General features: G+C 42.2%; 1 protein-coding gene across 1 annotated transcript in view; it reads left to right on the forward strand.

The window, feature by feature from the left end:
• The window catches only part of TGFBR2 (transforming growth factor beta receptor 2), a 123,772-nt gene that overhangs the window by 95,510 nt on the left and 11,178 nt on the right, over nucleotides 1–17,084 (forward strand). The window contains exons 10-11 of the mRNA XM_063922279.1: nucleotides 2,236–3,035; nucleotides 4,795–4,936. Of these exons, the coding sequence (XP_063778349.1) occupies nucleotides 2,236–3,035; nucleotides 4,795–4,936 (942 nt within the window). The remainder of the gene's footprint in view (nucleotides 1–2,235; nucleotides 3,036–4,794; nucleotides 4,937–17,084) is intronic.

Below are 17,084 nucleotides of genomic sequence, written 5' to 3' on the forward strand. Positions count from 1 at the left end.
CCCTTGGCAGATATTGCAATTTGCCAGATGGTAAGGGTTCCCCTTTTAAATCATGTAGGTGTCCATGTAATGGTGTTTTAGAGGGAATTGAGCTCAGTCCAAAAGAATCCAAAAAGTCCAAAGAAATCGCTGTAGGTGGTGACTGGAGACAATGTGGAGCAGCTTGCAGCTTGACGCGTTTCACCGGGCAGAGCAGCACCCAGTTTCATCAGAAGCATGCTTTTGGACTGAGCTCAATTCCCTGTAAAACATCATTACATGGACACCTTATTGGTAGACATAAAGGAAAATGGTGACACTGATCAAATACTGATCGGAGTTTGATATAAGTCACTCAGCATTGCAGATTGTCTTGAAATTCAATTACAAATTTGAATAAAAAGAGTAGCAACATCCAGCAATTTGAACTTCCCATGTATAAATGAGGGCGCTGAAATGAATGATGATGGCAATGTTTTTGTCAACTGCTAAAGACAGCTGTCCTTCCCAAGTAGTGGAAGAACCATCTAAACTGGGAGTTATATTGAACTTAATGCCATCTAATAAAACAAATGTACAGGTAAAGGAGCATTTATTAATATGGGATCATATCATGGTAACTTTTGATTTGTTTTTATACTACAGGTTGAGTATCCCTTATCCAAAATGCTTGGGACCAGAAGTATTTTGGATATCGGATTTTTCCGTATTTTGGAATAATTGCATACCATAATGAGATATCATGGCAATGGGACCCAAGTCTAAGCACAGAATGCATTTATGTTTCATATACACCTTATACACACAGCCTGAAGGTCATTTTAGCTAATATTTTTAATAAATTTGTGCATTAAACAAAGTGTGTGAACATTAACACAATTCATTTGTTTCATATACACCTTATACACACAGCCTGAAGGTCATTTAATACAATATGTTTAATAACTTTGAGTATTAAACAAAGTTTGTGTACATTGAGCCATCAGAAAACAAAGGTTTCACTATCTCACTCTCACTCAAAAAATTCCGTATTTCGGAATATTCCGTATTTCGGAATATTTGGATATGGGATACTCAACCTGTATAACCTTGTGGAAGAATGCTATGAGTGCCATGGATTTTTCAGCGCTGCAGACTGTTGTTAAAGCTGATTGTTTATTGATGCTGTTCTTTTATAGAAAAGAACAAAACTGGACACTGTTGGGTATTTGTTGCCTAGAATTTCCTAGAAGTTTATTTTGAAAGGTCTTTAAAGTCGCCACTACAGAGAGACCGTTGCAAACAAATTATACATGAGAAGTCATGCCACTGTAGCAGAGACAGAAGCTAAAAGTGACATTGCTAAAGATTTTTAAAATATATAAATAGCAAAACTCTAAAAAGTGACTGCATTGAGCAAAAGATGAAATACTGTAGCAAAACTGATTGGAGTAGATAAAGAGAAATCAGGCTTTATCTATTTAACTTTGCTGTGCTGCAATATTCACACCATGCACACTAGTCAATATTGTTGGTCATACTCAGAACTCAGTATATTTGTGACTTAAAAAGACATACCTTGATAAAGCACCTGGATTAAATGGTATAAACCCGTGTGTGCTTAAGGAGCCTATGTTCAGGTATATTTAAACAAGAAAAGTATATAATGCTAATTTATTCCTGTGCACAGTAAAGAATATTCACCCACCTTTTGTAGAAAAGTAGTGCAATAAAATCCTAATTATATATTAATGTTTTATGGGATTTTTCCATCAACAATGTACTGTAATCGTTAGTTAATGACACAAAATATCAAAATTGCGGGGCTGCGCTTGTTGGCTTCTTCCCTCTGGCTTACAGGAGAATAGGTTCCCCAAACATGAGTCAGTTCTTCATAAACTCATACAGACATATATAGTGGCAGATGCTCAATTAGCTTAGTGATATCATTCAGGTGCTTGAAAGGGAGGGGTATTTCTAAGCAAGAAAAAAAAGGCATACAGTAAATGTGAACGTGCAGTTTCAGTTTAAAATATTCCAGCTGTCAATGTTGGAAAAAAAGTCCAGAAGCTAGAGGGGAATGGGACTTCTAAGTTCTGCTAGTTGTGGAGAAGGACTTGGATGTCAATTATAAATGTTTAATAAGTTATTTAACCTTTGTTATTACTATGGTTACCTCTCAGCACAAATTCATATATTCTTATATTGTTAAGAAGTATTGCTTGCTGTATCTGTTGAATCTTAAATCAGAAATCTGTTTGCTTTTTTTCCCCCTAGAACAACAAAGTTCTGGATGGCCAGACACAACCTTTGTTGCACTGTCAAGTCTTCTTCCTCCAGTTGCAGTTGCAATTGTAGTCATTTTCATTTTTTACTGTTACCGTATCCACGGTAAGAAAAAGACTAAGAAGAGGTGGGAAAATAATCCAAAATGCATGAGACACCCAAATATGGAATGCAGCGATGCCTGTGCCATTATGATAGACGATGACCGCTCAGATATAAGCTCAACTTGTGCCAACAACTTAAATCACAACACAGAGCTTCTTCCCATTGAACTAGACACCCTGGTTGGGAAGGGTCGATTTGCTGAAGTGTACAAGGCCAAGCTCAAACAGAACACTTCAGACCAGTTTGAGACCGTAGCTGTTAAGATTTTCCCTTATGAAGAATATGCCTCCTGGAAAATGGAGAAAGAGATATTTTCTGACATAAATCTAAAACATGAGAATGTTTTGCAGTTCTTGACTGCCGAAGAGAGGAAGACAGATGTTGGGAAACAATACTGGCTAATCACTGCTTACCAACCTAAAGGCAATTTGCAGGATTACCTAACAAGGCACATCATTACTTGGGAAGATCTCCTACAGCTTGGTGGCTCTTTGTCTCGTGGTGTCGCCCACTTGCACAGTGACCACACACCATGCGGAAGACCAAAGACGCCGATTGTTCACCGAGACTTGAAGAGTTCAAATATACTTGTTAAAAATGACCTCACCTGCTGTTTGTGTGACTTTGGGTTGTCTCTCTGGCTGGACCCAACTCTCTCAGTGGATGATCTAGCTAACAGTGGGCAGGTAGGTTGGAAATGCCATAAGGATTCATAGGTTGTATGAATATTTTATTACAGTAAGGAAAAAAGGTGTAAATAAGGTAGCAATAAAAACTGCTTTCAGCAATACATACCTCTGTAAATTCTACATAGCTTTTAAGTAAAAAGCATCACCAATTCACTACACTGTTTACGCATGAGCAATGATGCATCTGTACACTTGCATTTCCACATCTTATATTATGCAGTATTCACATCTTAACATGAGTGCAACCTTACATCTAGTGTATAGAATAGATACTTTCAGATTAAAGATGCATCAATTATTATCATCGACTTTCATACGTCTATGTTTAATTTGTGATTGCACTCCCTTAGTACATGGAGGTTGCAGAAATCATGCATCAGCCTTTTCCTCCATGAGTTGTATTTTTTTCCAACATGAACTACAGTATATATACTTTTTCCTCCATTTTTAGCTGAGATATTGCAAACTGTCACACAAAGTGCCCTAACTAAATGCTGTTCATAAGTTTACACTAGAAAGCTACAATATTTAGCAGCTTTGTACAGAGTACTGATTATTGTAGTATCAACATCATTGCTTCATTATTGAAAGGGAGAAATCAACAATGTAACATTGCTTTGTACAGCTCCTCTAAAGAAGGTACGTACCTTCATGCTGAGGCCATCTGTCTCTGCCCTTGCGAGATCAGTCCTTGTCTTTTAATATCCATAATTACAGGAAACAGAGAAGTAATGCAGACTGTTGGTAATGTATTTGCCCTGAGTGGGTAGATGTTGGCCAGATAATAGGGAAGAGGATGATCCCCACGGACTGCATTGTGCTTTGCTCCCTGAGATCATCATGTGAAGAACAGAGGACTATTGAGGTCCCTTCAGCGGAGTAACAGGGATGGCTTCCTACATACTTATTAGGAGCACTGCTGTTGATGTGTGGACCATGGCATTTCATGCACAGCTGTCCTCTGCATTTCTCTCCAGTGATTCACTGATGCAGGAGGAGCATTCAAAATACAATTAAAGCAAAGAACATTGAAGGACTCCATCCCAGTGACGTGCAGTGAGGTGAGGCAGAGCCTTTTCTGCCATACTCCAGTTTACTGCAGAGTTTTGACTATATAAATGATCTAAAAAATATAAAGACTGTATTTGAAATATCTTCTTTGTATTATTCTAATCATTTTTATAGTCAAAACTCTGGAGTAAAAAAGTATGACAGGTGAGTGAGGCAGTGCCTATCTATTCTGCACATCTGAACAAAGCTCACCAAAATTCCAGCAGTATATACTGCTGCACCTGTGTATAATGCCCACATGTACCCTTGAGCTCACATAGTGTGTGTAAATCTGTCTCTGGTACTAGCCAGTGCCTCCACAGCCATTTACCTCACTGTACGTCACTGCTCCATTCAAATGTTATTTTTTTATAGAACACACAATTTTAAACACTGTTATCTTAATTTCTCTTTACACTGAAAAATAATTGTCACTCTTAGTAAATCTTCTTAGTGTGTTTGGGTCTGCTTAGTCTGTCACGTGTAGGTCCTTAATCTCTCCTCCATTACTCAGGCATTTCCACCATAACACCATGCACAGTGCTGCTCGTATCTTCAGAAAGCTTGTTCTACAGGAAGACAATATGGCCTAGATTTGACATCTTTAGGGCAATTATTCTTGGTAGAAATATTTCATGCATTAGACTTCTCATTATTCATTGTTCATAGGTTATGATCTTGACTTTATCCATGTTATTATCTTCAGGTTGGAACTGCCAGATATATGGCCCCTGAGGTGCTAGAATCAAGAATTAATTTGGAGAACATGGAATCATTTAAGCAAACAGATGTGTATTCTATGGCACTTGTCCTATGGGAAATCACATCCCGCTGTAATGCAGTCGGAGGTAACTAAAGAGCGAATTATCAGCTGAATATACGTGATTATAGTACTGCAATCACTTTTTGTGTTGTGTAATGTTTTTCTATATTTCAATATTTATTTGAAATCTAGTAAAACATTACACAACACAGATTTAGAATATTTATTGTGGCTGTAATTTGAATTTAGTGGTGTGATATTTTTTTACTGTAAAATGCTATAATTCTTTATTAGTGAAACAGTGAATAATAAAATATGTAAGTTGTGTAAACCACTAATTTATTGTACACGGAATGTCTCCAGACATTTGCAAAGAAGCATTAGAACCTTATACATGTCAGTAGGTGGACAACTATAAGGGGTACATTTGCAATGCATTGCTTTTCAAAGCCACCATGTCTTCAGTGGCTTTAGCTGCTGGAGTTAGAGGCTCAATCATTTTGAATACAAAATAAACCTGATGATTTATTTAATATCATTGCTTCTTTAAATCGAGCTACTGAAACCGTGGAGTCTTTGGGGTATATGCAATTAGTGGCGAATCGCAGCAATTTTTCGTCCGTTTTTTAATTCGACACAATTCGACCGTTGAATTTCGGCAAGTGGGTGCCGGAATTCAACATATTCAATAAAAAACGGATTCGACAGTCCCGCTGTCGAAAAACGGCCGATTTGCCGGATATTGGTCCGATTTTTAAAAAAACGGTAAAAAACCCGGAAAAAAATTGCGTGGGGTCCCCCCTCCAAAGCATAATCAGCCTCGGGCTCTTCGAGCCGGTCCAGGTTCTAAAAATCCGGGGGGGAAAATGACAGGGGATCCCCCGTATTTTTAAAACCAGCACCGGGCTCTGCGCCTGGTGCTGGTGCAAAAAATACGGGGGACAAAAAGAGTAGGGGTCCCCCGTATTTTTTACACCAGCATCGGGCTCCACTAGCTGGACAGATAATGCCACAGCCGGAGGTCACTTTTGTACAGCGCCCTGCGGCCGTGGCATTAAATATCCAACTAGTCACCCCTGGGGGAGTGGGGACACCTTCAATCAAGGGGTCCCCCCCAGCCACCCAAGGGCCAGGGGTGAAGCCCGAGGCTGTCCCCCCCCATCCAAGGGCTGCGGATGGGGGGCTGATAGCCTTGAGAAAATTGAAAGAATATTGTTTTTTCCAGTAATACTACAAGTCCCAGCAAGCCTCCCCTGCAAGCTGGTACTTGGAGAACCACAAGTACCAGCATGCGAGAGAAAAACGGGCCCGCTGGTACCTGTAGTTCTACTGGAAATAAAATACCCAAATAAAAACAGGACACGCACACCGTGATAGTAAATCTTTATTTCACACATGTCGACACACACATACTTACCTATGTTCACACGCCGACCTCTGTCCACTTGTCCAAGTAGAATCCATGTGTACCTGTGAATAAAATTATACTCACCTCAATCCAGTGTCCAGATTATAATCCACGTACTTGGCAAAAAAAAAAAAAAACGAACACCCGAACCAGGCGGACTGAAAGGGGTCCCATGTTTACACATGGGACCCCTTTCCCCGAATGCAGAGACCCCCCCCCCCGTGACTTCACAGAAAGAGACCTTTCTGTGAACATAGGTAAGTATGTGTGTGTCGACATGTGTGAAATAAAGTTTTACTATCACGGTGTGCGTGTCCTGTTTTTATTTGGGTATTTTTTTTCCAGTAGAACTACAGGTACCAGCGGGCCCGTTTTTCTCCCGCATGCTGGTACTTGTGGCTCTCCAAGTACCAGCTTGCGGGAGAGGCTTGCTGGGACTTGTAGTACTACTGGAAAAAACAATATTCTTTCAATTTTCACAAGGCTATCAGCCCCCCATCCGCAGCCCTTGGATGGGGGGGACAGCCTCGGGCTTCACCCCTGGCACTTGGGTGGCTGGGGGGGACCCCTTGATTGAAGGGGTCCCCACTCCCCCAGGGTACCCCGGCCAGGGGTGACTAGTTGGATATTTAATGCCACGGCCGCAGGGCGCTGTATAAAAGTGACCCCCGGCTGTGGCATTATCTGTCCAGCTAGTGGAGCCCGATGCTGGTGTAAAAAATACGGGGGACCCCTACTCTTTTTGTCCCCCGTATTTTTTGCACCAGCACCAGGCGCAGAGCCCGGTGCTGGTTTTAAAAATACGGGGGATCCCCTGTCATTTTTCCCCCCGGATTTTTAGAACCAGGACCGGCTCGAAGAGCCCGAGGCTGGTTATGCTTAGGAGGGGGGACCCCACGCAATTTTTTTTTCGGATTTTTACCATTCCATTTAAAAATATATATATATATATTTTTTAAAATATATAAATAATACTTGTGCCTCCAAAATAGACAAACCAAGTACCTAATCCCTTCTAATATAAATAGATTTGCTATTACCAAAAAAAAAAACACAAAAAAAAACATGTTTTAAAATTTTTTTATTAGATTCCGCCACCAAAGTGTGGCGGATTGAAAATGACGAATTTACTGTCTAAAAGCACTGTTGTCGAATTTCCAAACTTCAATTGAATATACTGTTGGTGAATTGCCGCATTTGTACCATTGCAGAAATGTCGAATTTGACAAATGTCGAATTTCAAAAAGTCGAATTTGGAAAATCCCTTTTTTTGACGGAAAGTACTGAATTGCATTGTCGATTTTTTTTTTTTTGGCGAAAATGTCCCGTTTTTCGACATTTTCGGGAATTCGACCGCAATTGCATATACCCCATAATGTGTTCGCATTTCACTAGCCTCAAACTGAAATAAAAGTGATGCACAAGCTTGACATACTGAGGCCACTTTTTCTTTTTGGGGAGAGGAACTATCCTGTGTTCAATGTTTTTACAATCGCCTTGGACTAAAAAAAAGTATTTCTATATTGTACGTATTAATATGGTGTAATTTATTACTGGTACAGGATGACACATTTCCCTTAGCATCTGTACTATATATATTTTACATTATGATTTCAGGTAAGGTAAAGTAAGGTGAAGTCATTAGTAACCATGGCATACAGATGCAAATGATTATACTTTGTATCTTACACAGCAGCCCTTAAAAAATCCCTCCAGTGTCTTGACAACATGAGCTGAATCTATCTCCCTCCTTGGTATTTTCATTAGTCCTCAGCAGTAGAAAATACTGTATGAATATTTACAGGAACCATATCCCAGTAAGGCTCTGGTGCGTAAATTGTTCTGTCACTAAACATTAGTTACAGGTTACAGTAACAAACCAGAGAAAGTAGAAAATACTGTGCATCTTCCAAATGTTGCAAAACTTTAGAACCTTGTTACTTGAAAGGTTTTTTTTTTAATATATCAACTACAAACTATTTTAATTTGTAAACATTTTTTTGATAATTAAACAAATATGGACAGAATATTAATTTAAGATACATTAGTCAGTAATAATTTATTTTTTAATACTCCTTCATAGGGTGCCTGGCACTTTTTGCCATTAGTATAAAATAAATATGTTGTTGATGATGATAGTGTCATTATACATCTTTTTTGTTTAGCAAAGCGTAACTATATTTCAATTAGGCTTAAATTGTAAGTACGTGATTTGCAACAATATTTTTAAAGTTTTAGCAAACTGAATTTCTCCCTTGAAGAACAATTGAGTCCAAAGAGTCATTTTTTGGACATGATGAAAGGGGCTTATGTACATGGTACAAAATTGCATATTGGCCTGATATAGCCTTTTTCTGCAGCGGGGTACACTGGGATTCCACAGGGAATACATTGGGTGTAGAGTTGGATCTTGATCCGAGGCACCAACAGGCTAAAGCTTTAACTGTTCCCAGTATGCATTGCACCGCCTCCTCTATAACCCCGCCTCCTGGCACTGGAGCTCAGTTTGTAAGTTGATGCCTGCATTGCAGGTCACTAACAGGTGGGGCTGTGCTAGGCAGCCCTAAAAATAACTTTTTAAAAAGACTTCAAGGGCCGCAGCACTGTTTATGTCAGTCTGACATTCTGTGCTGCGGCTCCATCTCCTCCCCAGCAACACTGCATAATCCCGCGGCCGGGTTCCTGGGTACTTGCAACGGAGGCGCACCGGTCATCAGGCACACCACCGCTGACGCTCTCCCGGATCGTGTGGCTGCACATCAGGGAGGAGGTAAGAGGGTCGCCCAGGTGGGACCCGCCGGTTAATCGCGGTCCCAGGAGACGGATTGCGCCGCTGGCGTGTACACTGTACTGCACAGGGACCCCACTATATCCACCAGGCAATGGAGCACAGGTCGGATTTACTAAAATCCGTTTGATATAGGCTCCACAGTACCCGGTGGTGAGGACAAGCATAGGGGATAAGGCGCTGACCTGTAGCCCATCCCACAGCTCCGGGTGCCATCTACTGCTGGTGTTCCCGCCCTGGAGCTGCATTTCACTCTCTATCACTCCCTGACAGAGATTTTGGCGCCATCTTCTCTACTAGCTGGGCTGATCTCCGGGACTGCAGGGCTCTGTCTCCTCTGTAATGCCGCCTGTCTTATCAGCGCTGTGCATTTACAGACACTTAAGTATTCTACATGTCATTTTAGACAGTGTTAGTTAAGAACAAGTGTACTGCTATCTGAATATTTAGTACAAGTATTCTGTGATATACATCCAGTATCTACTGTGCATTGTTATATCTATACTCATACATATTTATATGTAAATTACTAGTCCAGTGCAGCTTTATTGTTTATATGTAATAACTTCTGCATTGTACATGTGACTGAGTGTGCCTGTAGCTGTTGTGTGGGATTCCATTCATCCTGTATCACATATTGCTATCACTATATTCTGTACCCTGAAGGGCTAGGTACATCAGAGTCCCATATATGTATATATAGTGTTAAACAGAATACACAATTTGGTATTTTTACTGTGTGTTTCAGTTGCCTCATACCACTTAAATCCTCTGTTTTGTGTCCTGTGTTTACTGTCACATAACATAGGTTTTTTTTGCAGGTATTGTATTTGTCTGGCTTTATTGTACTGTTACGCCCTAAGGCTACATTCATTATAATACATATAGATTGGTAAATGCTCAATTAGCTTAGTGATATCATTCAGGTGCTCGAAAGGGAGGGGTATTTCTGAGCAAGAAAAAAAGCAATTGTTTCCCCAGCACACTGAATGGATAACAGTAACCAGATATAAATCCCACATGATAATAGAATTCAGAGATCTTCGTTACACATATTTGCGCAAATGTGTGGTTAAGCCCCAAAGCCGCATCAAGGCCTCTCTGTATATTTGGGGTCCCTAGCGCTATATCTAGGTGCAGGGTGTGGCACCCCAAAACACCAGAATGAGCCAGAAAGCACAGCGTGACATACCAGTGTAAAAAACTATAGTGTTAATAAATTAGTATTTAGGAAGCCGAAGCTATAGAAGGGGTGATACAAACATGAAATGTAATTAAAATAGAGAAATAGTGTTAGAAAATTAATAAGTGAAAAGTGTTAATAGAATGTAAAGGTATGCCACACTAAAGCCATCCAGCTCAGCCAGTCCAGAGGCACCACACCTCACACCTCCATTACCCCAATCTGGGTCTAATATTAACCAGCAAGGAGTCACATGATAATGGCTCCTTACTAAAATATGTCTAAGCTAAGAGCTACTTACCTTGGAGCAACCCCATAATGCTCCATGTGGCATGTCAGGGCCTGCACCTCCTCCTAATGCAGAAACCTCTCTGCCTCTCACAACATACATATAGATTGGTAAATGCTCAATTAGCTTAGTGATATCATTCAGGTGCTCGAAAGGGAGGGGTATTTCTGAGCAAGAAAAAAAGCAATTGTTTCCCCAGCACACTGAATGGATAACAGTAACCAGATATAAATCCCACATGATAATAGAATTCAGAGATCTTCGTTACACATATTTGCGCAAATGTGTGGTTAAGCCCCAAAGCCGCATCAAGGCCTCTCTGTATATTTGGGGTCCCTAGCGCTATATCTAGGTGCAGGGTGTGGCACCCCAAAACACCAGAATGAGCCAGAAAGCACAGCGTGACATACCAGTGTAAAAAACTATAGTGTTAATAAATTAGTATTTAGGAAGCCGAAGCTATAGAAGGGGTGATACAAACATGAAATGTAATTAAAATAGAGAAATAGTGTTAGAAAATTAATAAGTGAAAAGTGTTAATAGAATGTAAAGGTATGCCACACTAAAGCCATCCAGCTCAGCCAGTCCAGAGGCACCACACCTCACACCTCCATTACCCCAATCTGGGTCTAATATTAACCAGCAAGGAGTCACATGATAATGGCTCCTTACTAAAATATGTCTAAGCTAAGAGCTACTTACCTTGGAGCAACCCCATAATGCTCCATGTGGCATGTCAGGGCCTGCACCTCCTCCTAATGCAGAAACCTCTCTGCCTCTCACAACATACATATAGATTGGTAAATGCTCAATTAGCTTAGTGATATCATTCAGGTGCTCGAAAGGGAGGGGTATTTCTGAGCAAGAAAAAAAGCAATTGTTTCCCCAGCACACTGAATGGATAACAGTAACCAGATATAAATCCCACATGATAATAGAATTCAGAGATCTTCGTTACACATATTTGCGCAAATGTGTGGTTAAGCCCCAAAGCCGCATCAAGGCCTCTCTGTATATTTGGGGTCCCTAGCGCTATATCTAGGTGCAGGGTGTGGCACCCCAAAACACCAGAATGAGCCAGAAAGCACAGCGTGACATACCAGTGTAAAAAACTATAGTGTTAATAAATTAGTATTTAGGAAGCCGAAGCTATAGAAGGGGTGATACAAACATGAAATGTAATTAAAATAGAGAAATAGTGTTGGAAAATTAATAAGTGAAAAGTGTTAATAGAATGTAAAGGTATGCCACACTAAAGCCATCCAGCTCAGCCAGTCCAGAGGCACCACACCTCACACCTCCATTACCCCAATCTGGGTCTAATATTAACCAGCAAGGAGTCACATGATAATGGCTCCTTACTAAAATATGTCTAAGCTAAGAGCTACTTACCTTGGAGCAACCCCATAATGCTCCATGTGGCATGTCAGGGCCTGCACCTCCTCCTAATGCAGAAACCTCTCTGCCTCTCACAACATACATATAGATTGGTAAATGCTCAATTAGCTTAGTGATATCATTCAGGTGCTCGAAAGGGAGGGGTATTTCTGAGCAAGAAAAAAAGCAATTGTTTCCCCAGCACACTGAATGGATAACAGTAACCAGATATAAATCCCACATGATAATAGAATTCAGAGATCTTCGTTACACATATTTGCGCAAATGTGTGGTTAAGCCCCAAAGCCGCATCAAGGCCTCTCTGTATATTTGGGGTCCCTAGCGCTATATCTAGGTGCAGGGTGTGGCACCCCAAAACACCAGAATGAGCCAGAAAGCACAGCGTGACATACCAGTGTAAAAAACTATAGTGTTAATAAATTAGTATTTAGGAAGCCGAAGCTATAGATGGCGTGATACAAACATGAAATGTAATTAAAATAGAGAAATAGTGTTAGAAAATTAATAAGTGAAAAGTGTTAATAGAATGTAAAGGTATGCCACACTAAAGCCATCCAGCTCAGCCAGTCCAGAGGCACCACACCTCACACCTCCATTACCCCAATCTGGGTCTAATATTAACCAGCAAGGAGTCACATGATAATGGCTCCTTACTAAAATATGTCTAAGCTAAGAGCTACTTACCTTGGAGCAACCCCATAATGCTCCATGTGGCATGTCAGGGCCTGCACCTCCTCCTAATGCAGAAACCTCTCTGCCTCTCACAACATACATATAGATTGGTAAATGCTCAATTAGCTTAGTGATATCATTCAGGTGCTCGAAAGGGAGGGGTATTTCTGAGCAAGAAAAAAAGCAATTGTTTCCCCAGCACACTGAATGGATAACAGTAACCAGATATAAATCCCACATGATAATAGAATTCAGAGATCTTCGTTACACATATTTGCGCAAATGTGTGATTATTCCCCAAAGCCGCATCAAGGCCTCTCTGTATATTTGGGGTCCCTAGCGCTATATCTAGGTGCAGGGTGTGGCACCCCAAAACACCAGAATGAGCCAGAAAGCACAGCGTGACATACCAGTGTAAAAAACTATAGTGTTAATAAATTAGTATTTAGGAAGCCGAAGCTATAGAAGGGGTGATACAAACATGAAATGTAATTAAAATAGAGAGATAGTGTTAGAAAATTAATAAGTGAAAAGTGTTAATAGAATGTAAAGGTATGCCACACTAAAGCCATCCAGCTCAGCCAGTCCAGAGGCACCACACCTCACACCTCCATTACCCCAATCTGGGTCTAATATTAACCAGCAAGGAGTCACATGATAATGGCTCCTTACTAAAATATGTCTAAGCTAAGAGCTACTTACCTTGGAGCAACCCCATAATGCTCCATGTGGCATGTCAGGGCCTGCACCTCCTCCTAATGCAGAAACCTCTCTGCCTCTCACAACATACATATAGATTGGTAAATGCTCAATTAGCTTAGTGATATCATTCAGGTGCTCGAAAGGGAGGGGTATTTCTGAGCAAGAAAAAAAGCAATTGTTTCCCCAGCACACTGAATGGATAACAGTAACCAGATATAAATCCCACATGATAATAGAATTCAGAGATCTTCGTTACACATATTTGCGCAAATGTGTGGTTAAGCCCCAAAGCCGCATCAAGGCCTCTCTGTATATTTGGGGTCCCTAGCGCTATATCTAGGTGCAGGGTGTGGCACCCCAAAACACCAGAATGAGCCAGAAAGCACAGCGTGACATACCAGTGTAAAAAACTATAGTGTTAATAAATTAGTATTTAGGAAGCCGAAGCTATAGAAGCTTAACCACACATTTGCGCAAATATGTGTAACGAAGATCTCTGAATTCTATTATCATGTGGGATTTATATCTGGTTACTGTTATCCATTCAGTGTGCTGGGGAAACAATTGCTTTTTTTCTTACATTCATTATAATGTCTGCCACACAGGGCGGGAAATCCACAGACGCTTCTGCATATTGCAGTACTGGCACCACAGATTTACCTGAGGGGGAAGTTTTAGCTGCTGGTTCAGGCGCTGAGTGCCACACACCCAGTCAACCTGCAGCACCTGTGGCCAATCAGGACCCACCTTGGGCAGCATTCTCAAGTATGCTGAGTACACTTGTGACACGTCTTACCCCCCCTGTGGGGCCTCCAGTGCCATTGCAGCCACATATTGTCCCTGTAGTTAATCCGCCCTTGGTGGATACTCTGTCTACCCAATTACAACAATTAAATCAGTCCTTGGTTAGACAAAAGTCTACCCCAGGCCCCTCCGGGGCCAAGGGGTCATCTAAATGGGCCATTTCTTCCTCACAATCCACTATTATTTTGGATAATTCTTTCGATGAGGATGGGGAATATACTGATCCGTCAGACACTGATACAGTTGCTTCTGATGAGGAATCTACAACCCAGGTTGATGTTCCTGACCTAGTGGAGGCTGTTAAGCTAATTCTTCAAATAGATGACATTGAGCCTCCTACTGTGTCTAAGAAACCTGATACGTTCAAACATCAGAAGGTTGCTAAAGTAGTCTGTACCCTGAGGGGCTAGGTACATCAGAGTCCCATGTATGTATATATAGTGTTAAACAGAATATACAATTTGGTATTTTTACTGTGTGTTTCAGTCGCCTCATACCACTTAAATCCTCTGTTTTGTGTCCTGTGTTTACTGTCACATAACATAGGGTTTTTTTTCATGTATTTTATTTGTCTGGCTTTACTGTACTGTTACGCCCTAAGGCTATATTCTGACCACTTAATTGACATACATCAGGAATCCTGGTCGTCGCCAGGAAAGAAATTTTCCCTGTCTAAAAAGATGCTAACTCGTTATCCTATCCCTGCGGAGTTGAGTAACAAGTGGGAAACTCCAACGCCGGTGGACTCTCATGTCGCCCGTCTTGTGGTGTTATCTACTGTGCCTGTCACCACTGTCACCTCACTGAAGGAACCGACGGATAAGCGTGTGGAGGGATGCCTGAAGTCTATTTTCTCTCTTACTGGTGCGGTACATAGACCCACTATGGCAGCCTCCTGGGCTGCGAAAGGAATTGAAGCATGGGTTCAGGCAATTGAGGATGAGCTGCCTCAGGATTTTTCTTATACTGCCAGACAATATCTGTCTTATATTACCACAGCCTCCCACTATATTCAGAAGACGGCCTCTAATGCAGGTGTAATGGCAGCCAAAGCATCTACTATGTCTATCCTGGCTCGTCGAATTATGTGGTTGAGGTCCTGGAAGGTGGACCTGGACTCCAAAAAGACCTTGGAGGTGCTCCCTTTTAAGGGAGACATCCTATTTGGGGAGGATCTGAACAAGATTGTAACTGACTTGGCTACTGCCAAGACTGCGTGTCTCCCAAACACTAATCCTTCTGCTCTGATTGCTAAAAGTACCACCTTTCATTCCTTTCAACCTCCAGGGAAAACAAAGGGTCAGGCGTATCCGCGACAGGATCGTGCTTCCAAAACCACTAAATCTAAACAATCCTGGGCTGCCCGTCAGCCTGCTTGCAAACAAGACAAGCCTGCTGCATGACGGGGCGGGCCTCCCCCTGGGGGACCCCAGGGTGGGAGGCCGACTTCTTCTGCAGTTCGCCCAGACCTGGTTAAAGACCACTTCGGATGCCTGGGTGCGTGAAATTGTCTCTCACGGGTACGCAGTCTCTTTCAAGGGATTTCCTCTTTGCCCGTTTTGCACAATGGTTATCCCTGCGGATCCGTTAAAAGCGCAAGCTCTACACTTGGTTGTGCAATCCCTCCTGGGTACAGGAGTGGTAGTGCTGGTACCTCTGTCTCAAGGAGGCAGGGGAAACTATTCGACCCTGTTTCTAGTTCCGAAGCCAAATTGGTCCTTCCGGCCTATAGTCAACCTCAAATCATTGAACAAGTTTGTGAGAGTATCCAAATTCCATATGGAAACTGCGCTCTATAGTGCTGGCCATGGAACCCAGAGACTACATGGTATCCCTGGACATACAGGATGCTTACCTGCACATACCTATTGCCATGTCGTATCAGCAATATCTGCGGTTTGCTATTGGCAACCTACATTATCAATTCCAGGCACTGCCTTTTGGATTGGCCATGGCCCCTTGGATCTTCACCAAGGTCATGGCCGTGATGACTTCTCTGCAGTCAGAGAATCAGGATCCTGCCGTATCTGGCCGACTTGCTGATCCTGGCAAACTCCCAAGAGGTTCCCCTCAATCATCAGGAACTGATTGTCCTACAAGCCCACGGGTGGCTCATCAACTAGAAAAAGTCCTCGCTGGTCCCTGTTTGGAGCATGGTGCACCTGGGGGCACTACTGGACACACACAGCCAATGATTGTTTTTGTCTCCAGAGATAATCCTGAAACTTCAGGACAGGACCAGATATTTCCTCTCTCGCCCAAGAGTGTCGATACACTTGGCGATGCAAGTACTAGGCCTCATGGTGTCGGAATTCGACATGGAAGAGTACGCTCAATTTCATTCCCGCCCTCTGCAGAGGTTAATCCTTTCTAAGTGGGACGGCCTGCCTCATCGGATCAGGTCTCAAATGATCTCCTTGACTCCGGAGGTTCATCTGTCACTGAGCTGGTGGCTACAGGACCAACAGTTGAGCAGGGGCCGTCCCTTCTGGATCTCCAACTGGGTCCTCCTGACAACGGATGCCAGTCTGCAGTCTGCGGTTGGGGGGGGGGGGTTTGGGTCGTGGTGTTGGAGCAACTGTCTCTCTAGGGTCGGTGGACCAAGGAGGAGTCTCTCCTCCCGATAAACATTCTGGAATTGCGGGCGGTGTTCAATGCATTGATACTGGTCCTGCCTCTAGTACAGAACAGGCCTGTTCAAGTACAATCAGACAATGCCACCACGGTGGCATACATAAATCATCGAGGCGGCACTCGAAGTCGCATGGCAATGCTGGAAGTATCAAAAATCCTCCGTTGGGCGGAACGCCATCTGCCAGCAATATCGACAGTGTTCATCCCTGGAGTCCTCAACTGGGAAGCGGATTTCCTCAGTCGTCAGGACATTCACGCCGGAGAGTGGAGTCTTCATCCAGAAGTCTTTCAACTCTTAGTGGACAAGTGGGGCCTACCAGATGTAGACCTGATGGCGTCTCGACACAATCACAAG

This window comes from Pseudophryne corroboree, chromosome 5, assembly GCF_028390025.1.
Source record: "Pseudophryne corroboree isolate aPseCor3 chromosome 5, aPseCor3.hap2, whole genome shotgun sequence".
NCBI classification, from domain to species: Eukaryota; Metazoa; Chordata; class Amphibia; order Anura; family Myobatrachidae; genus Pseudophryne; species Pseudophryne corroboree.